At 44.7% G+C, this 23,729-nt stretch overlaps 1 protein-coding gene across 2 annotated transcripts in view; it reads right to left on the bottom strand.

The window, feature by feature from the left end:
* Positions 1 to 14,503, bottom strand: part of CXADR (CXADR cell adhesion molecule) — a 389,642-nt gene extending 375,139 nt beyond the window's left edge. Inside the window, exon 1 of one of the 2 annotated variants that reach the window (XM_085623056.1) lies at positions 14,246 to 14,503. In XM_085623056.1, the coding sequence (XP_085479182.1) occupies positions 14,246 to 14,300 (55 nt within the window). In that variant the 5' untranslated portion in view covers positions 14,301 to 14,503. The remainder of the gene's footprint in view (positions 1 to 14,245) is intronic. The other variant, XM_085623057.1, reaches the window with a different exon arrangement.
* Between the last annotated feature and the right edge of the window lie 9,226 nt (positions 14,504 to 23,729).

Raw genomic sequence — 23,729 nt, 5'->3', positions numbered from 1 at the left:
CTGTGTATCCCTGGGTGCTGGGTGGCGACTTTAATGCAGTATTGTATACCACTTTAGATCGATCGCACCCTCTCCTGCCCGGCACTGCACCGATACGGCAGCCTAAGGCACTGAAACAATTTGATGGAAGTTTGGAGACTCTCGGGTGCATAGCGGAGCTGGAATGTTACAATGAAAGAACACACCTTCTACTCAAACCCTCACACTTCATTTCCACCTAGACAGGTTCCTCTGCCCCACAACACTCCTCTCTAATGTGACATGCCACACACGTAGGGAAGACAATTTCTGATGACAAATCCGTGGAAATAACATTGTCTTGGGGGCCTGTACTGGGCCAGATACCAACATGGCGCATGCAGCCAACCCACCCGGAGGACACAGTTTTCAGAGAGACACTTGCCACTACCATCGACAGGCATTTCACGGAGAACAAGGGCACTGCCTCTTCTCCACTAGTGAAGTGGGGGATTTTTACGGTTGTGGTTTGAGGGTCCTCCATTAACATGCAGAGAAAGGGAGTGGGCGAGGGGGGGGGGGGGGGGAGGAAATCACCCAATAGATGCACAGGTTAGGTCTACTGGAGATGCAGGCACTTAATGACACTGAAGCTGCGGGTGCAGTGCGGGAAGCTAGAGCGCCTCATGCTGATCGATTATAAGGCCTATACCTGGAAAATCCATACGGAAACGGACAGATCGGGTCACTCCTAGCTCGTTTGATTCGGTCAGACACCACGCCCACACCCATTCTATCCATACATGACCAAACTCGGGGCTTGGTTTATACACGCAAGACCATCAATGGGGAATTTCGCGACTTCTATTCTCTTCTCCATATTGCACCTCCTCCTCCGGATTCTGAGGCTGTTGCTGTATTCATGCATCAAGCGGCACTACCTAGGGTGCCACCAGACGAGAAGGAGGCCTTGGGTACCCCATATCCCCAAGAGAGATATGTGGAGCCATTAACGAACTCACTAAGAACAAAACATTGGGATTGGAAAGAAGTCGCAATAGAATATTACTCCACGTACAACTTCGAAATAAAAAAGTTATATAACTCCTCCTTAGGCGAGGGTTTGCTTCCTCCCTCCACTATGGAGGTGTTGGTGACATCCCCTATAAAGCCTGGAAAACTACCTATGGAGCTTACCGCGTACAGATCCCGTCACTCTTAAATACTGAGTATAAGACTGAGTAAGACTGCTCCTGTTGCTCCCACAGCTGTTGCAATACCTTGCTAAATATTCATTGTGTATTCCACATCATGACCACATCCGGTGATCACTACCCATATGCAGGTTGCACGTTCATCAAGCCTTTGACGTCCTGGGGTGGGACTTTATGCTATCGACGTTGGCCCGGTATGGAATCCCATGTGCACATATTCTGTGGGTAACCCTTTTATATACACAGTTGCCCTTTATCGCCGTTTTTATTTGTCTTGGCGACAGAACCTTTGGCACAGCGCATTAGTCAAAAATCTGGTGACTGGGGTATACCTGGAGGAGGCAGGGGGGATGGGAAGCAGGATACACTGTGTGTCCCTATACGCAGATGATATGATCATTTACCTTCAGGGCCTCCGCAGTGGTATGAAGGGCTTGACTCAATTACTGACCTCCTTTGAGACACTTTCTGGCCTCCACATCAATGTTGACATGCCCTGTGCCTTCCAATTTACTGACACGTCCATAAGCCCTACATTGAGTTTCAGAGATGTGGCTCTTCCCGTTGCTTCCCACACCTTCCGCTTCTTGGGTATTCACAATTATTGGGATAGACAGGACTTGCTTTAAGACAACCATGTGAGAGTGATTAACTAGCTTAAATCACAAATTGCTCTCTGGGTTACTCTGCCCCTGTGGGTGGCGGGCAAGCGAGCCCAGGTAACAACACTCATGTTGCCACACCTCCTGTATTATTTTGTTGACCTCCAAGTGGTAGTGCCGGCTTGGGTTTCCAAATTATTAAATTCTGTGGGAGCTTGCCTGGGGAGCTGGGCGCTGGAGGGTAGGCCTTACTAAATTGCAGCTTTCAACGAACGGGGGCAGTCTGAGGTACTCTGACTTCAAGGCTTACTGTATAGTGGAGCAACTACAATGGCTCTCTTATTGGCTAGACGGTTACAACCTATCAGAGATAGGTTACAGCACGGACCACTCTGACCAACTCCACAGACTGCTGTGCCCTGGCGTGGACCCTTCGCGAATCTCTTTGGAATAGAACCCTGGTAGCCCTGGAGATATAGGGGCCCCTCCGCTTAACCCACAACTGGGGACTCATGGAGCACTTTCTGCAAGAGATCCTCTCTGAAATTGGTTCTCTCAAGGCAGGCTAATTCCTGCATAAAGACATTCAACGTGACATAACCAAAATTGGGTGATTAGTGGAAGCCCTTAAGTTGGCAGTGGGTACATGCTCTGAAGACCAGGAGATGCTATGGTGGAGAGTGGCAGCACTTGAAGGCCAACATATCGAGTTGCAAACTAAACAAGTGATTAGTGGAAGCCCTTAAGTTGGCAGTGGGTGCATGCTCTGAAGACCAGGAGATGCTATGGTGGAGAGTGGCAGCACTTGAAGGCCAACATATCGAGTTGCAAACTAAACAAGAGGACCACTAAAAAAAAGGAGCCGGCGGGACAACATCCGCATCTGGGGTGTACCCAGAGATGCCATTTTGTTAGGACCCTCCACATGTGCCACCAAACTCCTCCACACAATACGGAGACAAGGCGATCCCTCTGCCGGCACTGGAAAAGGCTCATTGGGTTGCTTCAGCTATTAGAAGTCCTGCTACCATCCCCAACATACTCATGTGTGTGCGCTTTTTTTTTTTCACAGTAAAAGAGGCAAAACTGATCTCATTTTCAGGGGCCACCTAATATAACTGTTCTAAGATTTCTCCCCAGTTACGCTCTGCAGCTGGCACAACTTCAGACCTATCACTGATTAGCTTCGTGAGATGGGAACCAGATAACAATGGGAGCATCCCTTCACTCTCCTGTTCACATGGGAAGGTAAATGGAGAGCCCTGCGCCGCTTGGTGGAGGAGAAACAGCTCCTCTCAATAGATACCCAAGATAAGGACACCTCCCCATCACACCTCTCCACCAGGGACAACCTGTAACCTATTTGGACCAAGGTGACTCCCCCCCCCCCCAAACTCAAAGAAGCAGCGACCCTGGAGACAATGCCGGCAATCATACAAAATCTTCAGAAGATGGGAAAAAACTGCCTCCCCTGCTCAAACAACCACTGGCTCCCTAAAGCAGACCAAAAGCCGCTCCTTCCTGCAGGACCATTGAAGAGCATAGCCGCCTACGCTATGAACGCTTTGCAACGTGAGGGCCTGGAGGAGATCTAGGCTTAGACTTGAACACTCGGTAATGGCTGCCCATCCCCGATTCGCAACCCAAAAGGACGACTCCTCAAGCAGGATATGGGCGCACTGGTGTCACTCTGTGGGACTCGAAGAGCTTTGTTGGACCCGGTTGGCCCATAGATTTTTGTTATCATTTGGGTTCCCTTCTAAGGGAAAGCAAGACACTTGCTGGTGATCCCCCACCTATCGCAGACTGTTGTGGGCAGGTATCAATCCTTCTGTGACAGGTACACGTTCAGCGCAGCCGATGTGGGACTAGCCCCTACAGCCCTGCTTCCAGAGGGTAGCCATGTGCCCCGGTCACAGCAAGGGGGTGGGGAGAGGGTGACACTTACCTACACAGACCTGCTGAGCTCCACTCCCCATTTCCTACCTCTGTGTCTCAGCTCGCCAACCGCTTCTCTTGCTGACACACAGATTTCAGTACCAACGGGTCTTATTTTACTCACACTGAATGTCAGGGGACTTAACTTACCGAACAAACGCCAACAGGTGTGGACCTACTTACTACAACATGACCCAGACACTATCCTACTTCAGGAAACTCACCTCCTGGGGACGGACAATTACCATATGGCTCACCCGAAATACATGAAGATACTGGGCGCAGACATCCAGGAAAACTGGGAGTAGGGGGTCCTCATCAATGGGGGCTTCTGCGCCTCTCTTTTAAAGACAGTAAAGGATAAAGAGGGGCACTTCCTAGTACTACATATGCACAGGGATCATAGGCAGTCCCCCTTAGTTTATGCTTCAAACCAAGTTCAGGGCCTTTATGTGCGGCGCCTGCTGCGTGACCAACTGGCAGGGGCCGAGATCATTGCTGGTGGACACTTCAACTTGGTGTGCGACTCCGATCTAGACCACAGTACAGCCACTTATCAGGGCATTGGAACCATGTTGGTGCAATTGACATCACAGAGATAGGATTAGTAGATGCGTGGAGATATAAACACCCAGACAGCAGGGATTACTCATTCTACTCTCATGTGCACCCCTCATATTCACGCATAGACTACATTTTTATAACTCACTCCCTCTTGTGCAATTTAGACACAGTGGCAATCTCTGGCATATCGATATCGAACTATGCTCATTTGAAGATGATTTGGTCCACGGACAACTCAGCACACCGAGATCACACACGCTGCCACTGCCCCCAGAGTCTCCTCTTAGACCCGGTTGATAAGGCTGAGATTCTAAATGGGGCTGTGGACTATTTTGCCTTAAAGATTTGCCCGATATTGTATTGCCCACTCTAGGATGGCTTTATAGTCACCATAGCTATCGCTCGGGCAAGAGAGGGTCGATCAAGCCCACTCTAGGATGGCTTTATAGTCACCATAGCTATCGCTCGGGCAAGAGAGGGTCGATCAATCTAGTGGCAGAGATAAAAGTTTTCAAGAAGCAGGACCACTTCGCCACATTCCTATGCAACAAACGCCAGCTAATTTTATTACGCTGCCAATTGAGGACTCATCGCACCAACAGAGCGGAACACTCCAGTCTCTCTTTCAAACAGCGCTACTATGACGGGGAAATGTGGTGGGTAAAGTGCTCGCTAGATGGCTTCAGCAGGTGCAGGACAAAGCCCATGTATCCAAACTGCGGATGGACGACAGGGGTTGGGGTGATATCTGAACGGGACAAGCAGATGGCATTTCATAACCATTATCAGAAGCTATATACGAGGGACGAGGTGCCCCCAGTCTTGGTAGATCAATCTCTGAATATATTCACCACAGACATACAGAAATACAGAACTTCTTGAAGCTCTAATCATGCTAGCAGAGCTTCGCGGTGCAGGCCCTCCCTCTTGGTGGGTTGCCCGTCCTCTTTTAAAGTCTGCTTCTTTCAGACCTACAAGACCTCTTTGAATGTTTAACTCTTTTACGGAAGACACAAGTCTCACTCCCAGTATGGTGGTAGCTGACATTTCCTTCTTTCTCAAACCAGGAGAATACCCTACCCAATGATCTTGCTACCGTACTAACCGATGCAAAGATCTTCATTAAAGTACTGACCACTAGATTGGAGTGTTACCTCCTAGGTCTTGTTGACCCAGATCAAGTAGGCTTTATTTGCATGCTCCAGGGGAAGGACAATGTGCGCCAGGTTGCACATCTAATAGAGAAATCTCACCGATGCAGCATCCCGTCTTGCCTCCTGTCGCTCGATGCAGAGAAGGCCTACGATAGGGTCAATTGTACCTTCCTCCGGGAAGTTTTGGGCAAGATAGGTCTGGGACCAGGGATGACAGCTAAGATCATGGCCTCCTACATCGCCCCTACCGATACTATAAGGGTGAATGGGCAACAGACAGCCACTATCAACATTCTTAGGGGACACGTCAAGACTGCCCCCTGTCGGCCCTCTTGCTTGTCCTGGTGGTGGAGCCCCTAGGCATCACCATTTGTTGGGCAGTGAAAGTGGTCGGCATCCCCTTTGGAGTGCAGATGCATAAGCTTAGTCTGTTCACTGATGACCTTTTGCTCTCTGTCTCACAGCCTGCTACCTCTTTGCTTGAAGTCGTCACAAACTTAACTAAATGTGAAGCAGTGTCCGGCTTTAAAATTAATATGTCCCAGTCTAGAGTGCTTAATGTGTATTTCTTTACAGGATTTCCCCAACTTGCAAAACCTGGCGACAATTCAATCGTCCACTGACACGATCAGGAACTTGGGTCTCAACTTGAAATCCAAACTATATTCCTGGATGCATGCCAACTGCTGCAACTACAGACGTCCCTCCTAGAAGAACTTCGGCGATGAAAACATCTCCACATTTCCTGGCCGGGCCACATTAATGTGGTAAAAATTAGTGTTATTGCCCGGGCCCTTTACCTTATTCAAACGCTCCTCCCCAGAACTCTCAGGAGGATATCCTCCACCTGATGAACTAGATTTGTGTGCATTTGGAACGTGAAACATCAGAGGATCTCCGCATCTCTACTGACTCTACAAACTCAACTGAGGGATAGGGGTTGCCAGGCTTGCCACCACCTCCTTGATTATTATTGGGTCACTCATCTGCAGTACATTTGGAATTGGTTGGGCAGAAGAGCGAGAAGCACTTGTTCCACGTGGATCATATGGTGGCGTGCCAGCCCTCGAGACCTAGCCTGGCTGCCTAAAAATGATATACTGCGAAGCGCCCATTTAGCCACACCCACAAAAAAGGTGTTTGATATGTGGATGACCTTCAGATGCCCTTGCTCATCGAATCTGTAATCTTGTAATGCTCTGTTATACGGTATTGCAGACATCAACTGAGCGTTGATTTTGTGCCGACTGGTCTTATGCAATGTTCGGCAGAACAACTGAGGGCATATCATGCTTGCCTTTTATTGCGACTGTCCAATAAAAAGAGTAAGCCCAAAAAAAAAAAAATCAGCTCCTCTAAATCACTGGGAATAGGAGTGTTCAATGCTCATCGCACTTCACAACCACATTCAGTGTGAGAGGGTTTTCAATACAAAGAGTGTCCCATACAGTATATGGGAGTTAAAGTATCTGGTGCCTGTAATATCAACCTTTACTGGACACCTGTTTCAAAGACATTTACTGTTTGGGCAGATTAGAACTTTCTTGGTTCTGCTATATAGACACTATCAAAATCAATTTCCTCCCTCTATCTGCTTTATGTGACTCAGACACTCCAACTGCGATCACCCAGGTAAAATGTATATGGGGTGAGAAGGCAACAAAATCCACCCTCTTCAAAAAAAACATTAGAGGACCACCTAGTTTTTCCAGATGTATAATGCTATGTTACAGCAGAAATTCATCTGTCACTGGAATAGTTAGAATGTGCGAGGTTATAGCGGTGGAAGAGGAGCACAATCCAGCTTCACTTCACTGGAGTCAATGCCACAGACCTTAACCTGACACCCTCCTCTACACAAGTACTCTTCTTACATATTGGTTTAGTATGGTTAGCAGGTCAGCCACAAACTTGTCTTTACCACCCTCCTCATATAACCAGGTGCTTGGTCTAAACCAGTCTTTGGCTGCTCATGTTAAGAGTTCAGGGACATCCCGACCTGGCAGTTGAGTGTGGACTGTTTCTATTGGAGCAGGGCCAAGACTGATTCACAAATTGACTGGGTCAATACTGAGGTGGCATGGTGAGCAAAATAACAGCAGGTTGGAATGCTACTGCAAGCGATTGCCAGTGGGTAAACTTATTGCAAGTATTCTTCCCATCACCTTTGAGCATTTGATGTAAAGCCCTATGTGGCCATGGGCATGCCCACATGGGGAGTCCCGTGCTTACTATGGCACTGCAAACAAGTTACACCTGACTGAGGAGCCCCAAGCAGGGCGAAACAGGTCTTGGGTTACTTTTGTTCCAGTTTGGGGAGGTTAGCAATACAGGTTGGAGTATTCCTATTGTAGCAGGGCCAAGAATGATTTACAAATTGCTAGGTCAAAGCAGAGTTGGAATGGTGGGCAAAATAGTGATGGGTTTAAGTGTTATCCCAATCAATTGCCAGTTGTTAGACTTATTGCAAGCATTCCTCCCATCTTTTGCGTGTTTTGTAAAGAAACACATTAATTTTAGTTTGTCTGCGCATCTAACCCATATTAATGCTTCAAACAAAAGCACTGTATTCAGCTAAATGTTGCTACTTGCCCAACACAGGGATCCCGATGAAGGGTGTCCCACTAATACTACTGAGCTGCCAAGAGAAAGAGATAGGCTTAGCTCCCCTTGACTAAGGGGAAGAAACGTCAGCTGCTGTATGGGTATGATACATACCAGGATTTTAAACCCAAGACTATCAGGTCTGCAGCAGGTAAGATGGGGAATTACACGATTCAGCAACAAGGCAGCAAAATAACAAAATGTCGGAAGGCATACAGAGTTCTAAAAACAACCGATTAGTGATGAATGACAAGGTTTGTTGTTTTAAAATGGATTTTTTCCTGATACTATGTTTGAGCAGTCCAATATTATGGTGCTAAAACTAATACAAACAATATATTTCACATTAGCTCACAATAAAACACCCAAAAAATTCAGATCTGCGAGTGCTGAGTTGATGGGACCAGGATATGGTTCCTAATTTACACACGGCAAGAAGTTCTCCTGTAAGACTGTCCTGATTTCAAACCCTCCTCCCACACCCATATGAGAAAAGCCCAAAGCATTGAGTGGAAAGTATCTGTTTATTTCCTTTCTTCGACAGAGGTTTATGTAGGTGTTTCTTGGCGCTAAGGAAATGTACTGGTATGAACGAGAGCACCCATGACACTTTGAAGGCAAAATGAAGTATACAGCAACTTTGTATGTCAAGCCATCACTGAGGAACTAGTTAAGGTCACCGAGGGACAACGAGTTAAAGTATCTTGCAAGCTTATTAGACGAAATGAGAAGATGAAAGTTTGTGAGAAAGTGCCTTTTCATACTGCATAGTTTAAGAAAGGGGAGTGATTCAGTTCAGGGAGTTCAGAGGTTAGAATCAAAATTATCAGCAACAAAAACACAATACCTCTGACACCATCAATCTATATTCACTTTTGCCTCAACGGTTTTTTCAATTAACCGTGGGCTACTATTTATTTATGGATTCATTCATTATTTTCCAATAAGCAAAAAAGAGGTAACCATCACATTACACACTGAGACATACAACCCTCTTTGTTTTCTGATACATTAAATAATTTCAACATAAATACAAAAGACAAACACTATTTACATCACAAACATGAACGTGGCCTAAAACCATGAAACGTTAATGCATACACATGACAGTGATCCTAATAGTTTAAGTGTTTTACAAACATCATTTCCAACATAAATAAGTCCTACTATTTTACGAAGTGATTGAGGCTTTGTCTTATTCTGCACCCAATAGCGTTTATTGTACAGATGCTGGAGAGATCAGAGATTTATTTGCAAACTCAAATTAAGAGTGTCACCCATTCAGCTCTGGTGCACCTGTTACAGGACAAAGTGGTTTGATTTGGTTGCTCTGAACCTCTCTTTGCAGAGAGCCAACGCGTTTCGACCTTCAGTGAGTAGGACCCAGCACGATATGTCTAACAAAGGTCTTCATCAGGGCGGGGCTTGGGCAAGTAGGACTTTAAGTGCATTCTTTGGCTCACGTGGTAAAATCTGACGGTACTCTTAAGTTCTTGTGTTTCTTTTAATCTTTACACCGTACATCGGGTCTGTTTTATGTGTCGTGGGCGCTTGTCTCTTTTCGATTTCGCCTTCTGGTTTGCCGAGCCGGCGGATGTGTACTCATTCAAAGACCTTCGTCAAAGAAAGCCTCAATCACTTCGTAAAATAGTAGGACTTATTTATGTTGGAAATGATATGTTTGTAAAACACTTCAACTATTAGGATCACTGTCATGTGCATGTATTAACGTTTCATGGTTTTAGGCCGCATTCATGTTTGTGACATAAATAGTGTTTATGTCTTTTGTATTTATGTTGAAAGTATTTCATTGATCAGAAAACAAAAAGAGGGTTGTATGTCTCAAAGTGTAACGTGATGGTTACCTCTTTTTTGCTTATTGAAAAATAATGAATGAATCCATAAATAAATGGTAGCCCAAGGTTAATTGAAAAAGCATTTGAGGCAAAAGTGAATATAGATTGGTGTCAGAGGTATTGTGTTTTTGTTTTCATAGTGCATAAGCATTAACCCCTTCAGCGCGGCGCGGATTTCCGCGCCACGCTGAAGGTTCCGTGCGCGGGCGGGGCCATGACGGAACGGTTCCGCCATGCGCACAGCGCAACCGACGTGCATGACGGAACCGTTCCGTCATGCGCGTCGAACGGGTTAAGCGACAGCAAAGATGAGCAGTCTCGGTTGGTTTTGTGGCACTTCACACTCACAGAACACACTGTTTAAAATGATGACTGCAACTCATTAAGTAGTAGTAACAGTATTAAGTTAAAATAAGTAAAATAAAAGTATTAACTGACTAAAAAAAATAATCAGACATGGTGCTCAATTTAGGGGTCACCTTTGATAACAAGTTATCCTTGGAGAATCATGTAAACAAAGTGGCAGGCACCTGCTTTGCTCTTCCCTGAGGTTTAGGGACACATGTTTTGTGTGGCCCCCGCATGCAAAAACCATGATTGTGCAAAGCGTGATCCTTACTAGGTTTGATAATAGCAACGCACTGCTACTCAGAGTACCGCAATACCTATCAAACAGACAGCAACGAGCCCTGGCCTCAGCCGCTAGGATGACTTTGATTAGGCCAAGGAGATCATCTTGCCTCCAGGGCCATGAAAAAACAGCATTGGCTTCTAATAAATCAGAGGATAGCCTTTAAATCTTTGTGCATAGTTTACAAAACACTTATGGGAAAGGCCCCCTGTCTCTACAAGGAAGGATGAAAAGGTATGTACCTGGAAGATGTCCTCCTTCAGCAACTGCAAACCTCATCTGCGTTGCAAAATTATGTTAAAAATAACGATAGGGCGGTCGAGCCTTTATGGTCACAGCGGCTCAGATTCGGACTAAGCTCCATATTTGTTGGTCTAAGATCTGTAACGGATCTACTACACGTCAGAGAAAGCCCCAAAAGTTTGGCTCTTTCCGGTGTAACACTAGGATCACAGCTACTCGCCCTAAATAGGGGTATGCACTTAGTTTACATAAAGGCCCTTAGTGCCAGGATACCTATACGGTGATAGTGCGCTTTATAAGTTAATTAAATAAAAAACTGCCAATATGTTTAACAGTCTCAGCTCTTCGTTTTAGATGGAGCGACGTAAAAGTTCAAAAACACCTAGCAAAACTGAATGCCCAGCTCTAAAAAGTCATAAAAAATGTATAATCCCATTACACTGGAGGTTAATTAAGTGTACATTTAGTGGGCCTGACCAATAGAGGCCTTAATGTAACATTGTTTTACTCAGAGTTCAGGCTCTTTACATAAACTTGTGATCATCAAATTAGGCTGAACAGTGACATGGATCAGCAACTCAATGCATTTCATCTCAGTAAACAGCTTTAAGTCTAGAAAAAAAAATATTCCTTTGCAGCAATTAGCTTTAATAACGTGGATGTGCTCACTAACAATTAAGCAAGTGCAAACAAACAAATAGCCAGCAGTGAGGAAAATGAAAGCACACGAGTGACAGTGCGCCAAATGAATCCCGAGGGAATAGTCTACTACAGTTACACAACTGAGGAACAGGGGGCTAGAAGTGGTTCAACTAGTTGAACCCGTCAACCATTCCAACTAAAACTGGAATGGTTTTCTGGCTGTGCCAAATCAAATTCTATTCTGGAAAGGCTCATTATTATCTACAAACTTAACTGTGCCCAAAGTTGAAAAACTTTTAAATTGACATTTTTGGAACTCCTCTATGGAGTCTTAGCTCAACATTTAGAAAGCATAACAGCCAGCTATTTAAATAGATATTCCTGCAGTTGTCTAAATTTGATAAATGAGGCAGGACAAACAAATACCGCCCAGGCAGGAGCGCCCAACTAGGAAAAACTCATGTTTATTGCAATCAATAAAGGTGCTACCTCGCGGAAATAATAGTTTCTAGGAGGCAGACTATAAAAGACCCAACCTGCCTGCTATGTAAACAAAACCAAGGTTCAGATAACAAGAAAAGACAACCAATCAAAACACCTGTTTACGCCAATTTCCAAAGACCACTCAACAGAGGGGAAATTCAACAATTAGCATCACACTGGCCAACCTCTTAACATTACTTATTGCACATGCGATGCGAAATAAAACCGAACAGCAAGTTATAAACATTTAACCGGGTCTTTAAAATAAACATTGTTTGTTACACAACTCAGTTCGTAATCTCAGGTGAAACTTTGTAAAACTGTGCGTTTCCATTCACTGATCGTGCACAGATCAGTGAACTTTAGGTCACGCGACACCAAATAATCTTGCCATTCCGCACTGATCAAGACTAAACACAAGGCAGACGTGAGTCATAAATACAGTCAACAAAGCCCAGTCGAGAGTCGATGGGTCAGCAATTTTAAGCAATCGAACGCACAGCTTTATCTACTTCAGAAACAAAAATGTATGCACTCAAAAACTGCCCACATTCTCAACTAGGGGGACACTGTAATAAACTTTCTGATAAAGTTATAAACGGGTGCAGCGAAGCTTGGGCGCTAGTTTGCAGGAGAAACGTTAGCGCGCTGACCTTTATTGCGAAGTAAAAAAAAAAAGCGGACCTAGTAAAATGGAAGAGTGTGGGGTGCCACTATTATTAACAACGATGAGCGAGGATCCGTATGTTTTAGCATTCTGGGGCTGCAAGAGCAGAGTGACTCCTACTGCAAAAATGAGGGACTGTAAGCAGGAGCGTTACGGGACTTATGCACGCCACTCTCTCAGTCTCTTCCATTAGGGTGGGGCGTTTTACATGCATATCTAGTTCTTTCAATGGTGTTCTGAGAAGGTACAAGAGAAAACTCAGAGATTAAAGAAGTAAATAGCACAGATGGGTAACGAAAGGTGAGGCGATGATCTACTTATTTAAAAGACAAGTTGAACAAGGAAAGTACCTTGAAACACAAAATGCTTAGAATGCCATAATGTTGACGCTTGATTTATTTTTCAACAAACGGCCATGAAGTGGGGGAGGAATTGCAGAGAGTATGCTTGGACTGAAGGCATCGTGTAACAAAGCTATTCTAAAACACGATTGCCTGAAGGAGAGGGGGGGAGGGGGGGCACCGTCTTGTGGATAGAAGAATGCAACTCACATCGGTCAGCAGTGGGAAGGTCGAAACCAGGTAGGAAATGTTCCACGTCCGTATATAAGAACTGCTGTTCGTGCATATTTAATAACCACATTAACATTAGATTCACTGAAGAGCATGCACTTTTAGAAACAATTGTCCATTTTTTGGGTGTGCTTTTAACTTCGTGATGATCACAAAAGTAGGTTACTGTTACATTGTGACGTAGAAAGTACTATACAAAAGATAAGAAGCAATGGCTTCGGTGCTGCCGACAAATAGTTAATCTGTCAATCAGCTTATCTTAAAAGCAAATAGCCCTGGAGTTTAAGTTTTAAAACAATGTTTTATGATTGTGGCTAATACAGACCGTACTATACTAACCGTGTGCTTTGTCTGGGTATGGTAAGCAATTATACTGGCTATCAAACAAAAAACGGGCGTGGATCAGACAGCACAAGGTCTCTCAACACAGCTATGAAGACCTCACCAGTGTCCCCACTAAGTGTGCTTTCTAAAAGCAGCAGACCCTCCCTTGTCGGCGCCTGAATAACACAATCACTCCAGACCATGCGTGCACGGATGAGGATAAACAATGCGCCAGTAACATCCTCTGAAAACCGCCCGCCCAGGGACTGTTGCACCCTCTGACCCAGCCTGGCTGCAGCCAGAAACCAAAGGCGAAACTAAAGAACAGATAAGCAGCTACCAGAACAAACACAGGAAGGGAAAACATGGCCAGCGACGGCCAAGCCCTGGGACACCTGCAGGGGCACCATAACAACCACCGGTAACTGGGAGCGGCGCAGCCGTGTGCCCTGGAGATCGGCCCTGGGTATGGAGGATCGCAGGGAGGTCGAGCGGGAGTGGAAGCGCTCTCTCTCAGAGGAAAGCGTGGCTGAAGGGGGCGAGGGAATAGAGACATCAACTTTACAGCCGCCTTCATGGCCGGGTGCAGCGAAGGATGGATGCAGTTTAAAAAAAAAAAAAGTTATGGGAAGCTTCAGGCGTGGGACACCACGTCGGCGAAATGGTCTGGAGTTTGCCCACTCTCTGTAACCACCTTCCTTGCCGGCAGCGCCACTCGCTTTGTGCGGGGCTCCCCACCAGCACCAACCGCCCGCGGCTCCTCCCAGGCCACCCCATGAGCGCTCGGACTCACCGACTGTAACAAGCAGAAAAGCCGCCAAGGGCAGCAGAGGGGGTAGGATCCCCATCCTTCAGGCGGCAGCCGGAACGAGAAGCAAGGGCAGGCGACGGATCCGCGTACTCGCTCCCAAGCGGCCGCTGCCAACTCCAACAACAGGGTAGCCTGAGGCGGCAGCAGCAGGTGAAGGCGCGTCACTTCCGGTCGGACGGACAGCCAGGGATGAGGCGCGAGCAGGAGCAGCCCGGAGCTCCCGTGTGTGGGAAGCGACTCGTCGCCCACGCCCTCTGGTCACTTTATGCTCCCTTGCATGAAAGACATTTCTGTGCTCTTTTCGACTCGCCTGTTTCACCCGGGTAGTGAACACCGAGCGAAGACATTCAGGTCTCCGGAATTCACACGGATTTAGCAACAACGGGGTTTTAAGGACCGAGAATATTATTTTTCCCCCATACATTTATTAGGAACAATCTGATTTTTTGCAGATTTATATAGCGCCAGATGGGATTGGAGCGCTTTACATGAGCACCAGTTACGTTAAACAAGGACAAATGTCCTCTAGTTTCGTATTAAGAGCGTGTGCAGAATGCGTTCCCTCTTAAGCTTTTTTTTTGTTTTTTGGCGGGTGGAGGGGGGTATTAACCTTCATTTTTTTCACCTGCGCTGTTTCAATTTGCAGAGTTCTTTTACTTAGAGAACTATGATAACACTTTCACGTTGAACAAGTTTGTGAGCACGTTGGCGAGATCAATGTAACTAAAACATTAAATATATGTATATATATATAAATATATCCAAGCTCCTTTTCCCCAATTTATGAAAGAAAAAAGCACTCGCTGGGCAGTTGCCTTAGATTTTAACAGCAACGCAACAACAGACGCGCACTACATTCTGGTATTTGCTATTCATGGTATTATCAGTTACTCATAGGCAATGATCCCTCTATTTTTTTCCCGTGTGTGCAGCACTGTAAGGTCTCTGTGCGCTGCAGCCAAGGCTATGTGCGCCAGTAACCCGACCGCGTGTGTAGTTGCAGCAGCAAATATCAGTGCAGATTGTGTGAGTATTCATGTTAATCGCAGCGCCAGTCATGTGCTGCAATTACCATGAATACTTTCTCAGAGGCACACAATATGCCCCGCACACAGCCGGCCTTAGCACTGGTGGTGCCCTGTGTGACAACGTTTGTTGACGCACCCCAATGACCACCCCCGCCAGTGATTCCCTCGCTATTACCCTTTAGCAGTGCCCCTGAGGTCTCCATTACCACTCTCTGAGATGTATTTAATTTGTTTTATAACGTCTCTCATACCAGTGCGGGGTGTACTTTATATTGCACACATATTAAACAGAGACAATCAATCATAGGTATGTAAATCAGTCTATAAGAAATGATACATATGAAAGAGATCGGCAAGGTATAGGAGTGACATGTCATCCATACTGATAGGCAGTATAGTTTAAGAGTGCTTTGTCTGGAGAATCACAAACTCAAAATTTAAAATGTAACACCATGGTTAGGATTTCTCTTTAATAAGAATCGCTTTGTACCCAAATGAACCCTATTTGCAACATTAGGATAATGAATGGCTGGGGAAAAAAATCATAACGCTCTAATCTATACCTTGCAGTATTCAAGAAGTTCTTTGATGACAGGTAATAGATTACTGTTCTATATTAGGATTTTAACTTATAAACTGCAAGTAGCAAAATGACCTCTCTGACATAAGTAGTAACCCGCTAACCAATTTTCATTCTTTGCACTTTGTGATCTGCATGGTACACGTTCTTTGCAGCAGGCATGTTAACCCTCTGCGCTACCTTAAAACTTCCACTTGAGAGAATTCCAATCTCTAATACAACAAGTAACATTATACCTACAACAAGCCAGGACTGTTGGCTTTGTCATTGGTTCTTATTTGCATATGATAAATAAGGTGGCTGTTTATTTTTGTACCATCTGGGACATCAAAATAATGAGCTGGCAACCCTAATCATAAGAGTGAAAGTTTGTTACAGGATCAGCACATTATTTATTTCCTCCACCCTCGATCCCTCATTAATGCCATAATAGCAATAGTTTAACTTGTATCTGAAACCCTAGGCTGCCTTCAATAACATGCTGAGTTACTTCAAGTGTCTTGTAATCCACCCCGCATTCAGACAACTCACTCCTCATTCTCGCCCTTCACTTTCACACTCAACCTGCACTCACAGCGATCACAATTCACTCACACTGATCACCATGCACTCGCACCATTCAACCACTCACCCTGCACTCACAGTGATCACGCTGTACTCACAATGCATGTTTGCTGTTCACCCTGTACCTCACCCTGCAGTCACAGAGCACACTACTCACCCTGCACTCATGTGACACTTCGCTCACTTATCCCCCACACTGATCAATCTGCAATCTCACTCAAATAAGCCCATCACTAACCATGCATACATTCATCCTACTCTGCACTTACAGCCGCACCCAAATTCATGTGGTAAACTCAGTCAACCTGCAGTCACTCCTCTTACCATACTCAAACTGTTGCATCACTCACTGTGCACTCACAAGGGCACTCCTGCCACCCACACAGCGCAGAGGGTTAATGTGCCTGCTACAAAGAACGTGTACCATGCAGATCACAGAACTGAGTGTGAGTAAACTATGAGTAGCAATCTAAAACAATTAAATGTTGGTGAGAGAGGTGTGTGTTGTGGGTTACTATTTCTTCTTCTCCTTTTCCTTTTGGTCCTACCTTGCTTTCCCCTTTTGTGTCTGGAATGTATGTGTACATTCCAGGTCTCATGGGGTGGAATTGTGTGGGGAGGTTCTGGAAGGGTGGGAGCTTTGGCAGTTGAAGCTGGGACTGTTGGATGCTGTGCCACTTTGTATCAGTGGTCCTATTTGTTGGAACTTAATTAAATCTACAAGAAGACTATCATCGCCTCTTTCGTCTTCTTTACACTGCTATAGAGAGATGAGGTGCATAGTTGGTGAGTGGTAGTGAGGGAATTTATGGAGAAAGGAAATGGGGAGGGGGCGCCAAAAAAGACTGTTGCACCGTGTGCGACTAGTGCTAGGACCAGCCCTGGCTGTGAGTGCCAGCCCCAAACCCTCCTACCCCCCGAAGTTCAGGTCTAGTTGCGCCCCACACGTCTCGGCACCTGCTGAGCACCGTCGGCAGGAGCCGGCCCACTTAAAGCCGTGGGTTTGGGGTTACTTTCTGTGTCTGTCTGCTCTCTGGCGGAGCGAGTCACAGGCATGAAGTAAGTCTGTTGACTCCACGGGATGGCAGGTCAAAGCACATCATGCTTGTAGTCAGGGCTTTAAGTGGGATGAAAAAAACATGGGGGGTCTCTCATAGGGGCTTGGCTAATATAATTAAGGGAGTGGTTTGAAATACTTAAGCTAAAAATATGTACTTAGCATAGAGTGCTGCCCCACTGGTATTTTGCAGCGTCTGTCCATTTATCCATATGTATAAATATATAACACGAGTAACATTGCACTTTCAACAAGCCAGGGCTAGTGGCTTTGTCAATGGTTGTAAATTGCATAAGATAAATAAGAAATAGCTATGACTTCATTGTACCTAAAACTAAAAATGCTTCCCTACTTGTTGGCGAGGGTGTGGCTAAGGCTAGAGCTGCCATCTTTCGAGCTGAGAAAGCAGCTTCTAGCCTCACGTCGCTCAACATCCTAAGAATCAAAGATTGTAGTCTTGCTCATTTAATTTGTGTGGCATAACGAAACCTGAGTGGGTGCCCCTGCAAAGTACATGGAGGTGCCCCCGACCCACGGCTTACCACTTTGCCCCACTGCCAAAAAATCTGGTATAAAAAGTCATCTGTATCACCCTGCTAAGATCCAAATGATGCCCAATGCTTCCACATTATACCCTTTTTGGATCCATATCTATGTCTGAATTCCTCAAACGCCCTCCCCACTAACTCTTGTACTCCTTCAAAACAATGTCATATCATGCTTTCCACACGCGTGTGGTACTTGAAAGTTGGAGTCCCGACAGTTTGTGAAACCAGATGCGATTGTTGAGATATACTCGGCCAGTGTTATGTACGTCCTTGAAAGTGTGGGTGAGGAGTTTGAATTGTGCTCGTTTGTGTATAGGGAGCCAGTGGAGCTCCTTCAGGTGTGGCTGATGTGAGAGCAGCGTGGGAGGTTAAGAGTGATTCTGGGCTTTGAGTTATGAATGGTCTGCAGCCTTCTGGTATGGTTTTTGTTGATCTTGGCTTAGTGGTGTTCCTAGGTGGGCTTGCTCTGAACCAGGGTATCGTGACTGTTTTCCAGGTGCTGATTAGGAGATTTATAAATCTGTAAAATAAATAAAATAATGAAAAGTACACAGCAGTGTAATGGAAGGATACAAAACCGTTCTAGTTGGAAAAAAATGCTTTGGGCTCATTTGTGGGAGGCTGCACAGGGTTTGAAAGTACCACAGCCTGCAATGGGGTTGCAGCTGTAGAACGGGGACACCAAGTGAGGTGAACTTTGGAAGGTGGCGTAGCCTTACAATGCTCGTGTACCCGCCAAATGGGGAGGACACCAATAAAGGAAGCAGAAGCACTAAAAGAGATCATGGAGGGAGTGCCTGAGAGAAGAAGTAACTGTCACTCAGTTGGATCAGAAATCACTAACACAAAACTGGTGCGGGAGAGGGCGAGTGCTGACTGAGCAACAGAAAATGGCGGCAATAACACCACGCTAACAGGAAGTGTAAAATTGATGTTTTAAAATCAAAGTCTAATTATTTCCCCCCAGTATGTACTCCTAAATACCAGGTAAGTCGATGGTGGTACCCTGTAAAACAGAAGGGGCATTTTAGAATGGACTACTGATACTGGCACAGCTGCAGGACAGTATGACGTTCGAGATCTGAAAAGTGTAAACCGGAATCTATGGCAAGTGACCATTTATAATTTGGTAATTCTACGTGTAATGCTGGCTTATTAGTGAAACCTGATTAGCTCCGCTGCGTGTTCTTAGCACTCATAAAATTCACAGTTGCCGACGCTGCCAAGTTTAGTTTGACTTGCAACTCTCACCAATCTGTCACTAGAAAAGTAGAAGTCGTATTTCAGTAAAATATTTGGCAATGTTGTATTCTTCCTCGCAACATCTTTTTTTGTTTTAACGTTACACTGCCTGCCGAGAGATTTATTCCTCCTTTACTTGAGGTTTGTGAGATATTTTGTCATGTCTGGGACGTGGGTGGGTCCGTAGTGGAAGCTCATATTTCGAGCCAATCTGCAATGTGCTGAGGGGGACCCCTGGACCTCGCCCCCCGCCCCGCGGGGGCTGCAGGGACCTTTCTTATGCCCCTGGCTCTGCACACAATCTGCACCGCACTAATAGCAAAAGAAATGGAGCATGTCTACAAGCACGACGTGTGGCTTCAGGTAATTCTGAAAGCACAAGTCGCAACAGATTGTGTGTCTTTTTTAGAGTAATCATGTTAATTGCAGCGCATGATGTGCGCTGCGATTAACATGAAAACTTTCACAAAGGCTTACAATCTGTCCTGCAGCCGCGCCCATTCAACAAAAGAAATGCAGCACGTGCAGGAGGCACTTGCTGCTGGACTAACCTGCTGTAGTGCGTGCTTCAAATTTCAAACTGCGCGCTCGAGGAGAGAGCAGTTCGCGCGCGCCCGGCCACGCCGCTTACTGGGAACAATGCTCATAGGTGACGTAGTACTGGCCATCAGTGTTCACACTGTCAATTCTTGCACTTCTGAACTCTTTTCAGGGCTATTGCACATATTCTTCGGCAGAATGTAGCAAAGAGATTTGGCGTGCTTAGTACAGGTATAGAAACCCTTTTTGGTGCTGGTCACTGAAACATTAATCTAATTGGAGCAAAGAAAGGTACTATGGACTTTGAATGACAGTAACATGGAGACAGTTTAAAAGCAAAAGGATGACTAAAAAATATAGCCATTTCCTTACCCATACACCTACTCACACAGGCACCCATTCACTCACACAGCCACTCACTCATCCATACAGTCATTAACACATCCACTCACCAATGCAGCTACTCACACACCCAGTCACTCACCCATACAGCCTTTCAACAGTCACTGATACACCTACTTACATACCAATTCACACATCCATACAAGCTCTCACATGTCTGCTCACTCACCCATTCAGCCACTCAACAGTCACTTTAATACAGCCACTCCCACACCAACTCAGTTAACCAAACACCCATTCAAACATCCACTCACTCCCCCATACAGCCATTTACTCATCCAATCACTCACCCATACAGTCACTTACACAGCCACTCAGTCATCCATAAAGCCACTCACATACCCACTCATTCACCCACTCACTCACTCACTCACTTACCCATACAGCCTCTCATACACCCATACAGCTACTAACACAGCCACTCACTCACCCATACACCTACTCAAACACCCACATATTCACCCATACAGCTACTCACACACCCATATATTCACCCATGCAGCCACTCAAACACCCACTCAGACATTCTAAACAGTCACCCACTCACACACGGATACAAACATTAACACAGCCCCTCACATAACATATGTTAGAAAAATCATCATTCATTAGTAATACACAAGTATACTCATTTTACTTTTGTAGTACATTATTATATATTTTTAACACTCATAAACTTTTAGAAAACACAATCACTGGATGATGTCTTCAGTGATGTTTGAGATATCATCAGTGATGTCACTGACCATGTCATGAGTGATGTAATATATGAGGTCATAAGCAGTGCATTGTGGGGCATAAGTTATAGTTAGCTCGGGTAACTATAACTGCTGAATTTCACTGGTTTTGTACAAGTGAAAGCTGAGCTTAACTATAACGTCCCTGTAACCTTTGTTTTTTTTCAGTGAATTTCTAAGGTTTTTTTAAATTCTATTTCCTAACTATAACATCCTTGTAACCTATGGAAACCCTACGCCAGCCGTCAATGCAATGCTGAGTTATTCCAGGTGTCTGAGAATACACCCTGCATTCAGACAACTCCCAATTACTGAAAGGCAAAAATAACATTGTAAAGAAAAATGAAGAAGGTAAATTCAGGATGGTAACGACCTATTCAGAAGATGCCAATTTTCTGAAAAATACACTTTGAAAAAATTGCCACATCCTGAAAATGGACATGATTATTGGAAGTGACATACCACCAGTCCCCTTAGTGACTTTAAAAAAACAAGTTCATTTAAAGACATGCTAGTTCACAGCCACCTAGAAAAAGAAATACAGAAGAAAGGCACTCTCAAAGAAATAAAAGGTGTATCCCCTTGTGGAAAATGTAAAGCCTGTGTTAATAGTAGAAAGAGATTAACATATGAGATACCTGGAACAAAAAGACGTAGAGCAGTAACTAAATTTATAACTTGCAATACTGCCTCTTCAATATATTGCTTGATTTACCCATGCAGATTAAAATATATAGGCAGCACCATTCACCCTATAAAGATCTGTATATTAGAGCACATGCGGGCCATTGCAAGGAAGGATAGTTCCTATCCAGTGACCAGACATTTTGTTCACAAGCATCAAAGTAACAGGGACCTGTTACAATATTATGGCATTGACCATGTACCGAATAACATCAGGGTAGGAGACAGAATTCTGAAATTACGCAGACTCGAGTCTCGTTACATTATAGATTTACAAACAAAAGCACCTAAAGGGTTGAATAGTGGGGAAGAACTAGGTGTTCACCTGAGGGACTGATTTTGAATCTTATCGATAATGTTAACGATGTAATACTGAACAACCGATACTCTGTGATGTAGATGGTGATCACGTTGAAAAATGTTTTTTTAGATTAATGGCAACTACTGAAACATTGAAACTGGAAAATGCTGATACACGGCTACACAGAATCAAAGAGAGCAATCATGCTAATAAGATATGCCGATACACGGATAAAAAGCATTGATTTGAAAGAAATAATATGCATGCATGCTACAGACACCTTTTATTTTTAAGCTGTCTGAATGTAGAGGCTAAAGGAATTTTGTCTCTTATATAAAAACTTGATAACGGGATATGCAGATACACTTCTAGATACCATGAAGTATATTCATCTTGTGAATGAATTCAAATGAATTAATTTGGGGTGTCTAAAATTATTATGATTGCAATGGCATTGTTCTACGATATTTGAGCATTTAAGCCCATTGAAAATCAATATAATGTTTGAATGTAAAACCATGCAAAGATGGCGCTTTCCCAATACAATGGGAAGTCGCCTGTTTTCACTGATGTTGCTTAACGAAATTTCTCTTAAACGACCGCTTCCGGTGTGTCAGGTAACACCGATGAAGGTGCAAGCTGAAATACGTCTGTTGTTGTGTTGCTATTAAAATCTACGACAACTGCCCCACGAGTGATTTTTTCTTTCATAAATTGCGGTAAAGGAGCATGGATAAATTTCGTGGGCGCACCCCGCGACATCAGTACCCGTTCCTGAGTGCTGCAAAGATATATATATATATATATATATATAGATAGATATATAGATATATATATTCACTGAAAAAACCATAGGTTTCAGGGGTGTTATAGTTAGCTGGACTTTTCACTTGTACAAAACCATTGAAATTCCCCCGTTAATAGTTAGTTCAGCTAACTATAACTCGCGCACCCGCAATGCACTGCTGATGACGTCACATATTACATCACTCATGACATGGTCAGTGACATCACTCATGACATCTCAAATGACATCACTGATGACATTACTGATGACATCATCCAGTGAATGTGTGTTTTTCTGAAAATTAAATATGTTTTGAATATGTATATCTCAAGGTCGATGGAAGAATAAATGGGTATATAAATGTCTAAATGGATGATTTGTTTTTGAAAAATTGATTGTGTAACTGACTGATTAAGTGTATCATAGTGAATACATGGCTTAGTGAGTAATGTTTAAATATGTAAATATCTGTATCAGTCTCTCACTTTGTGTATAAGTGGCTGCATGGGTTGGTGAGTAGCTACATGGGTGTCTATATAGGTTATTAGTTGGTTTTTAGGTCTCGCCTGACCAGCGCTTTAGCGCTGCTCTGGCGAGACTTATAGTAAGCGCGTTTTGGAAGTGCAAACAGTGGCTTTGCAGGCCTCCAACTACAGTGCATGTGACCCGTCCGGGCGCGCGCACCATTTGGAGTCCTGCAACCACTTGTTTGCTTTCACTTTAGCCGTGATTCATCGCACCATTTGGCAGCCTGCGTGCCCGCCCCCACTCCCCCTCCCACTCCGTCAGCTTCAGTGCGCGCTTGTTCTATCCGGCTGCTTTGAAAAAGACTGGTAACAACATCGGTTCAACGAGCCGCTGAAGGCGTTAAAGGTGGTGGCATTTTGAGCCACAGCCAGTGCCACTGCAACTTTGTGATTCTGTGGCAACTGCGTTTTCTGCTTAATTTTGAATTCACTTCATTTGCTACATAACCGATCATCTGAAGCATAATCA

The sequence above is a fragment of the Triturus cristatus genome, chromosome 8 (assembly GCF_964204655.1).
Source record: "Triturus cristatus chromosome 8, aTriCri1.1, whole genome shotgun sequence".
Taxonomy (NCBI): domain Eukaryota; kingdom Metazoa; phylum Chordata; class Amphibia; order Caudata; family Salamandridae; genus Triturus; species Triturus cristatus.
The sequence above is the reverse complement of the archived record's forward strand: the minus strand, read 5'-3'. Positions and strand labels throughout refer to the sequence as shown.